The sequence below is a fragment of the Gavialis gangeticus genome, unplaced genomic scaffold (genome assembly GCF_001723915.1).
Source record: "Gavialis gangeticus isolate Ggan-Ray unplaced genomic scaffold, GavGan_comp1, whole genome shotgun sequence".
Taxonomy (NCBI): Eukaryota; Metazoa; Chordata; order Crocodylia; family Gavialidae; genus Gavialis; species Gavialis gangeticus.
Window position 1 is genome coordinate 127,396,127 of NW_017729024.1, and position 9,364 is coordinate 127,405,490.

The following is a 9,364-nucleotide window of genomic DNA, read 5'->3' on the forward strand; positions in this document are numbered from 1 at the left end:
CCGGGGGCAAGGCGCTCACGGCGGCTGCCTGTGCCCCAGGTACTTCGACTACGTGTTCGGCTCCTCCTGGCGGCGCGGCCGGGGAAGGGCGGCGGCGGCGGCCGAGCTCGCGCAGCTGCAGGTGCTCATCACCTCCCCGCAGCACGAGTGCGACAGCTACCCCAGCGCCACGTCCAGCGAGGCCTGTGAGTACCTGGCAGCAGCCTCAAGACCGCCGCCCCGTCTCGGCAGCGGCAGGGGTCGGAGTCCGCGGGCTTCCCGCTCTCTCGGCTGGCAGCCTGTGTGCTCTGCTCAGTGTCTGCTTCCCGCTCCCTCCTTATCAACCTGTCCTAGACATGAGCCTGACCTTTACCTTGACCCCAGAGCTACCTGGTGTGTCCCCAGTGGCCTCCCTTGTTCAGGAAGACTTCTAGTATTTCATGGTGGGCCAAAGCCCACGATATTTTGGCACACCCAATAGGTCCCTGTCACCCAGTGGCAGAGAGCAGATCCTGAAAGGGGAGAGTCAACTGGGCATGACCAGGGGTTTTCACCCTGTTCCCCTCACTTGCAGCCTCCAGCATTTAAGGTCTAGGAAGTTCTCATTGAGGCAGTGCCCCTAACTCCCATGCTCAGTAGCAACGGATGCCCCCTTTTTCTCCAAGAATTTTCCAATCCCTTTTTGAATCTGGCTAAACTGTGCACTTCCACAGCATCTGGTAGCAACAAGTGCCACACGTGAATGACGTGCTGAGTGAAAAAACTTGCTTGTGTTTGTTCTGAACTTACGATCTGCTAGTTTCATTTTGTGACCCCTAGTTCTTGTATTGTGAGAGAGCAAATCATACCAACCTAGTTTACTTTCTCTTTGCTATTTAGTCTTTTATAAATGCTAATCATGTCCCCCCCTCAAGCATCTCTTTTCTGAACTGAATAAGCCTAAGCCTCTTGAGTCTCTCTTCATATGAAAGGCCCTCCATATTGCTGATCATCCTTGCTGCCCTTCTCTGAACCTTTTATGGTTCTTCTGTCTCCTTTTTTTTTTTTGAGGTGTGGGGAACCAGAACTGGGCAATAGTATTCAAGGTGTGGCTGCACTATGAATTTATAAAAGGGGCTTGATAATACTTACTAAGCTACTCTATGCCACACACAGGCTGGGCTGCCTGTGGCCCAGGTGCTGGAGACTGGCCACCCACGAGTCAAAAGGTGTAGCCAACTTTCAAGAAGGACAAAAAGGATTCTACTGAAAAGCCTGCTGCTGTCTGCAATCACATTTCTCTTTTGACAGCTCTAAACAACCCTTCTAGACTCGTGCAGTATTTTTTCCCCACCTCACACATCACTGGCATGTAATTGCAGCTTATTTGAAAGCCTTGTTCTACGTAATAATAAGGTTTGTGGTGTACCCACCCTCTTAAAAAAGGCCTTGGAGATGTTTCCCAATGGCAACACCAGGTGACTTAATTGCTTTATTTATCCTCCCCAACCCCACTGATTATTATTTTTTCCTTCCTACTGCTTACAATAAGCTAGTCCCAGCTATAGCATGTGACTTATGAGTTTAATGCCCAGGTAACCAGGCTAGTACTTGTAATTTTTTATGATGCTTGTTATGGCCCCTTGACTATAGTCCCTCTAGTAACCATGACACATCCCCAGATTTTGATTCTGCATTGTGACCTTTAGAAATAGTCAAAACACTATCCTTCTTCCACCTTCCACAGTCTAGTTTTGCATCTTATATTACAGAGCTACCCATCTTTTGAAGTAATGAAGATGAAATACTGTATTTAGCTGAATATAAGATGACCCCTTAATAATTACATCTGGTACATGGAAAATTTACACACTTGTTATAATTTTCCATGTAGAGAATCTAATTATTGGAAGATTATCTTAAATTTGTACCCACCCCCCACTGCAGGTGGTGATGGAACAGGCAATAAGGGGGGTAGTAATGGGGCAGGTAGTAGAGGGACAGACTGGGGGAAATAATGGTGGGGCAGGTGGTGAGGCAGCAGACATAGGGGGGGAAGTAGGGGCAGGCAGTAGGGGGACAGGTAGTGTGAAGGCACTAGGGCAGGCAGGTAGCTTGGCCCTTGCCACCTGTCCCTCCCACACTTACCTCTCTTTTGTGCCTGTCCCCTGCAGCCTCAGGCCCGTTTCCCCTGGTACATTGCTCTACACTGTTTCTGCCCCTCCTCCCCTTCTCCTGTCTCTACCTGGCCTTAAGTCTCTGCCTTTCTACCTCCCCTTTACCTTTGCTCCAGCACCAGCAGGCTACATTCCCCCACTGCAGCCTGAGGTACGGAGCATGGCTCAAGCCTGGTCCCGTAGCAGCAGCATGGAGCTGGAACCTCTGCTATGCAGTGGGGATGGGGCCATGTTCAGTTCTCCTGGCTGCAGTGAAGATAGGAGTCTACTGACACCAGAGCAAAAGTAAGGTGGGTGGGCAGAGAATCGAGGAAAGGGGGCTTGGGTGGGAGACAGGGTGGCAGGGGCATGAAGCTGTGATGGAGGAACAGTGTGGGGTGCAAAGGCAACTGGGGAAGCAGCTGTGGCTCTGACCTCTGTTAGGCTTTTCAGTATTCAATGGGTTGCTATCCCGTTAGCATAAGTTGAAGAATTACAAGTGTTGAGTTATTGCTTTAAAAATGTTTTGGAGAAAACAAGACTTTACATTAAACAAAGGAAAGATGGCTAACTGGTAGCAGTCATGCTACCAAACTGAACCCAGTATGGATAGTATTTTTATAGAGGGCGGGCATATGCTGCTCATTTACTGTACTAGACAATGCTGCTGAAACACCCTTGAATTAAGAAGCAGTATAACTGACTCCACATTATACTGCAAGCAGTGCTAATAAGCATTGGGCAATGCTTGGGAAGCAGCGCGGGATCAGTATCACATGAAGATGATTACACTGTTTTTCATTTGATAGGTGCCATGCACAGAGTAGGGTAGTATATTTCTGCATGCTTAGTATAGTAAGCAAACAGAGAGAGCATAAACTTAAGGCCTGTTTTAAGGTAAAACTTTTCTATCAGTCTAAGCAGTTGAGATTTGGTATCACCCTGGGGTTAAGGAACTCTGTCTGAGACATCATTCTCAACTTCAGTCAGGTTTGTACAGTACAAACTTGTCATTTTAACTTTGCCTTGCTCAGGTGGTGTCATGTTTAAGTACTAAAACACATTAAAACACAATATAAGATCTGCCTTAGAATTTTACCAGTAACATCACTTATGTTAAATGTTTCACTTTTTACTTTCAACAAGTGAAAAAAAACCCAAATGTCCCTGGTTGGACTAGATGATCTCGTGAGGTCCCTTCCTGCCTTTCTCTATGATGACAAACCTATGATAGTCAGTTTACAAGCTGATTCAAAACTACTACTTCCTGGTGGTGGGTTTTTGTGGGTTTTTTTTGGTCAGTTATTTTTACCACAATCAATATGACTTGCAGACTGAACTTTTAGAAACAGTCAGAACTCACAGTGAACAGAACTTAGACAAAAATATTTTCCATTACAAATAATGTGAGGCTTAATGTAAATGACTTTGCCAGTCTCAACATTTGACTTTCCTCTTATATAGATATCTAGAAGTTACGTTAAATGAATCACAATTAAACTGTATTTAGTAAACTATATTTTAGTCACTCACAAGACTTTAAACAGGTATGTATTTGCTGAGAAACCTTTACATTTAACATAAATGATGTTACTTTAAGTAAAATATATATATACGTTATCTTGGTACTCTTCAATTGGACTTGGCACAAAGATTGATTATTCAGCTTAGATTTCCAATTGTAATTACCCTTATCTTGAGATAATAGTCACTGTTCCACAGTGCATCAACATACTTATCTTATTCTGTTTATATTCTTGCAATACTTTCATGAGACAAGTCTTTTAAAGATGGAGTTGATAAGGTAATTATTTGTGATGTGACTTCGGTTTAACAAACAATGGTCAGATGGCTGTCTTGCGCATAGTATCTCCCATTCAAATTTTTGATATGGGAATCAATGTGTTAAATACCACAGGGCATTGCTGGGTAGTGTGGCTTGCTTCCTCCTTGTCAGCTGACCTGGGTCATTTTCTGGCCCAGATTTCATGTAGCACCTTTGTGAGCATTGGCTCTCTTTTCTAGTGATGAAAATGTCTTGTTATGGCTTCTTCCAGTTTTGTCTAGAGAATTCCAGTATCTCTGTACAAATTCTCATGCCCCACAAGTTTGTAGGACATTAGAGCAGTGTTGGCCAACCCACAGTAAAAGTGGCACAGGTACCCACTGTGTTTGGCATGTGACAGATCAGAGGGTTGGGGCAGGAAGCAGTGGCAGTCAGTGAGGAGGTAGTGATCAAAAGTCCATACTGGCTTGGGGGCTTGGACCTGCAGGATCTGTGAAAATAGATGCAGCCAAATTCAGTGTTGCCATGTCCCAGTGGTGATGGGATTTGGTCACACTGGGCAATGGCAGTGGCTGATTAGAGTGTCACTTTTGCCAAAAAGGTTGGCCACCACTGTATTAGAACATAAAATAAATACCTGTTGGCTTAGCTCTGGTGAGCAACTTAGTTTCTCTGGCTACTTTCTGTGGGCTTCTTTGGGGTACAATTGTATGGCCAGCTTTGCACTACTCCATTTATTTTTTTGCATCAGAATGTGTAGCTACCTGCAGAATCTTCTATTAACAGGTATTTTGTAAAGCCTTTCATTCTTCTACATGGTTCTGTCTCTGTTTAGTAGCTCATTGTGCAACAAGACAAAGACAGTGGACTCATCTGTTTGGCCCGTCTCCCAAGAAGAAATAAGTGGGTGAAATAATTCTAAGCAGTTAATCATCTGTACCAATATGTGATTAATTTCTACACTTTACTGATGCAGTTAGAAGATTGGCAGTTGTCCGAAGTTTTCTATAAAGTCTTATGGAGTCAGGCCTCAGTCTCATGACATTTTAGTTGCTTCACCTTTAAAAAGTTATATTTTGTATTTGTTTAAGACAAAGGAAATATTCTTTAGAAATACATCTCTTTGCTGAAAATGCTTAATCACCAACTTCAAATTACAGTAAACAACATGGCTTGAACTATTTGCAGCCCTTTGATTAGGCTGCCTGGGTAATGAAGCTTCCTCATATTGAAGGGTAGTGTTACAGAGTGCACTTAGATTAGCTTGAATTTAAAGTATAGCTTAAATTTTGAAGCATCCTTTTTTATAACATATCCTTTTAATATTGTATCACATAATATAACTTGATATATCAATATTAAAAGTGACAGGCATAGAGCATATAGGAATGGAAGCTAGTCCATATTTTAATAAGAGTGTATGGTTAGACCTGACAAACTAACTGTTACTTACCATATCTTTCCTTGTTGTGAAATGGAGGAGTAGGATCTATTGTTTGATATGGTTTAGTGGTTTGGCTTGTGTAAGCATCTTGCACGGATGCAAAGCTCTGTGCAGGTTTCCCTCTCAGCACTGCTGCTGCCCACCCTGCCCTGCCCCATGCAGATCCAGGGGCACATGTCCCCCATGCCCTTCTGGGGTGCGCACAGCAGTGGGAGCCGCCCCACACGCCCTGGACAAGCCATGGCTACATCCAGCCCCGGCTGGGCAGCGCCTGCGTCAGCCCCTGTCCCACTCCTCCCTCACTGCAGGGGCCTTTCCCACACCCCTTCCCTCTCCCTTATCCTTCCACCACAACAGACTTACCAGCTGGATGCAGCTCTCCACGTTGTATTGGAAATCGGATCAGTATCAACTGATATCCCTCCTTAAAAATCAGATATCAGTATTGGCCCCCAAAATCTGTATCACTGCACTCCTAGCTGCCATGCATTCCTGTCTATCACCTGCCACCTCTGCTCTGCACTGCCTCTGCTCCCTTGCCACCTGTTTCTCTCCTCCTTCCTGCCCTGCCATTCCAGTTTACTCTGAGTCACAGCTTCAGCTCCAGCCCAGGCAGCAGTGATAGTGATGGCTCCAGGCTCGACTCCAGCTCTGACACAGCGGCTACAGCTGCCACTGCTGCTGCTGTCTGGTCAGGCAGGGGCCAGAGCCAGCATATGTTGTGTCCTAGGCTGCAGCTGGAACTCAGTATATCCTGTGGTTTGGAGGAAGGGCAGGCATTGGGGGATACAGGCAGCAGGGCACACAGGTCCTGCAAGGGGGCACAGGCTTTGTGGGGAAAGCATCATTGTGGGAGGTAAGTGGCTGGTAGAGGACAGGCAGTAGGGGGCATCTGCTTCTCCTTCCCATCCACTGCTTTCCCCATTGCAGCAGTGAGGAGGGAACGAATTTACAACAATCCCCCCAATAATCAGATTCTATGCATGACAAATTGTAACAAATTTATACATTTTCCTTATGTAGAATCTAATTATTGGGGCGGGGGGGTGTTCAAATCTGAAATAATCTTAGATTCAGATAAATATGGTAAATGCCAAACAGTGGTAGGATTCTACCATTAAAGCAGTCGAGGTCACAATTGAAAGTTGCTACACAAAAAAGGATAGTATACGTTTAAATCATATCCTCGCTGCCTGTTAGTTGCTATTTTGAATGAATAACCTGTATTTTGTGACTCTTCTTTCAAAGATAATTTACATGTAACGGGACCTGTAGCTATATTGAAAGCCGAAAAGGTTTGGGGTGCATTAAGAGGTAAGATCACTTTTGACATTTCTCCTCTATCATTTTCTCAATCAGATGATTCATATTTGCATAATTAAGACATTTAGAAACAAAACTGCAGTCCCACTTAACTGAATCTGAACTGAATCCAGAAAGTGAACATTTTTGAGAACAGTGATACCAGAAATGTTATCCAAACTACTAGACTTTTTCCACTGAACTGGGAGTTTTTATGGTTCTGTAACAACTATTCCTTTGCTAATGATTGAAACTAGAATTGGAATTGTCATTACTGTACTTATCTGCCAAATAATAGCATCTTAGTAGGATTTTTGTGTTACTTTTGAGGGCTTCCTTTGTGTTAAGAGATGAATCTGTTACAATTGAGCTACAATGCATTTATACATACAATATTGTATATAGAAATTTTGTTTTCATCTTCAGGATTAATCATTCTTTTCCAGTGTTTCATGTCAGTCTACACAAAGACCCCAAATAATGTAGAGAAGTGCATCTCAAAGGATAGCTGGGCTTAAAATAGAATAACTCGTCTGGGTCTTGTATTGAATTCTGCTTCTCAAGGAAACACTTGTTACTAACACCTAATGTGGTCTTTTTAGGTCTGGAAACCTTTAGCCAATTGGTCTATGAAGATGATTATGGAAGTGTGAGTGTAACAGTCAATTAAAAATGCACAGTTTTGTTACCACTAGCACTCCGCATAGGTATTTCTAGAATAATCTTCTTTTGGTTTCTTTTATTGCTCTTGGGCTATGAACAACGTTCTCCAGGAGAACACGGGACATTTTTTGGGGCAAGGTATACATTTTGTTTTGATGCAGATTATCCTTCAGAGAGTATTCTATACACTTTCAGCACTATATAAATAACACTTCTTTATTATACTCTATCGGGCATACCACATGGACATAGACATTTACAGAATACACAGTAAAACCTTAAAGCTTTATCCTTTCTCAGCATGCCCTAGAACAGTGCACAAACGTTCAGATGTGTTCTTGTTGCTTGTCACAGGACTAAGCTGCCAAAATGTTTGCAGAATAAAAGGTACTAATGGTTTGTGCCATACTTATGGTGAAGGACATCTGAATGGTTGTCCTGCAATATCATGGGACAAGCAGGCTAATCAGTCCTCCAGGCATTCTGCAATGCACTGTTTTGGCCCCAAATCCAGCCACTCTGGCCCTGATCACAGAACTACAGTCCAGAGGTGACAGGCCCCGGGTGGCCACCCTCACTTATTTATTGCCCTAATGGCAACTTGCCACCACATCCTACTTGCAACCCACTCAACATTAGAATGAGAGCCTGCATCCACTTAACCAATCACCAGGGACCTCCATCCATCTATCACTTGCTGCACTTTAGACCTCTATAGCTCCATGCGCGCATCCGTCCTTCCTCTATCATGGCTCCTCAAACCAAGTGCAGTGTCATGAGCATCATCTTTCTTTGTAAAATACTCCTTTGAAGTAGTTAACTTCAAGTTAGTTAACTCTTACATTTGATAGTTCATTAATTTAAAATTGCATAAAATAAGAAACCTGTTTGAGCTGTGGTCCTATACAAGATAATACATGTTAACATAAGAAGGTAATAAAAATACTGTTAAAACAATTGTATCTTTCTGATCTTCAAATTCTGTTCTAATAATAGTTCTTGATCAATGAATCTGAAATCACTGATTTCCCAAGATTTGCTCACAGAGGAATCTTACTTGATACAGCAAGACACTACCTACCTTTGGAAACTATTCTTACAAACCTGGTAAGTTAGCAGTTTTGATTTAACAAATATGTTCCCCAAATGTCTGCCCAGTACTTATCGTACTGTTTATTGACAGACTTCACAAAAATAGTGTTAAATAGTGAGTAGCCATTCATTATTTTCAATACTTATTAGGAGAATCGATTAGTGCTAGAAATACAAGACCTTGTTCCTAATTTTAGCCAGGCAACTCAAGTCTCTTTACATAGCTGCCTCTGCCTGCATGCACACCTGGCTGTAATTTTAATATTTCAGTGTAAGAAATTGATTGACCATAGGAAAGGACCAGAATTTTAAAATGTTTGGCAGGGAGCGAGCACTAGGAACCTTGAGTGATTGAATTACTTCCATCTTTTAAAGAAACAAGAATGCTCTTCTCCCATGTTTAAGATGATATTTAATTTGAATTCATTACTAATCTTGTAAGAGCAGTTATAACTGTCTAATTGCGAGTGACATTTTAGATGCTCAAAGCAGCAGTCTCTTAACATACACATTTATCAGGCTAGGGAGTAAGCACCAGATACGTGAAGTACTGTAGTGCTTCAGCAAGGATAGTGGAACCAGAAATCATTTGCTTGGGGGGTGGGGGAAGCATTTGAAGGATAACCCACCATTCATTTCTGAAAAGTGGTAACTACCAGTTGACTGATATTTGTTCTAAGTGGATGATACAGGTTGGAGGTGCTGGGGCTGAGGAGAAGAACTGTAGTCCTCACTTAACTTGAGAATCAGTTTGACAAAAGAAATGCTTCTTGTTAACCAAAAGCAGGAAACCTCATACATTCTATCCATTTTTGATGCCAGGACTTCACAGTATTAACAAAGGCAATTTTGATTGTGTTTTAACAGAATAAAAGTGTCTGCCAGATAGATTGTAAATAAGGGGAAATGAAAAGGAAACAGTTAGCATATTTTGCACATATGGGTTTCAGTAGCCAAAAATTT

At 42.7% G+C, this 9,364-nt stretch overlaps 1 protein-coding gene across 1 annotated transcript in view; it reads left to right on the plus strand.

Moving 5' to 3' along the window:
- Positions 1 to 9,364, plus strand: part of HEXB (hexosaminidase subunit beta) — a 62,323-nt gene that overhangs the window by 15,381 nt on the left and 37,578 nt on the right. Inside the window, exons 2-5 of the mRNA XM_019518243.1 lie at positions 12 to 185; positions 6,593 to 6,658; positions 7,249 to 7,295; positions 8,306 to 8,416. Of these exons, the coding sequence (XP_019373788.1) occupies positions 12 to 185; positions 6,593 to 6,658; positions 7,249 to 7,295; positions 8,306 to 8,416 (398 nt within the window). The remainder of the gene's footprint in view (positions 1 to 11; positions 186 to 6,592; positions 6,659 to 7,248; positions 7,296 to 8,305; positions 8,417 to 9,364) is intronic.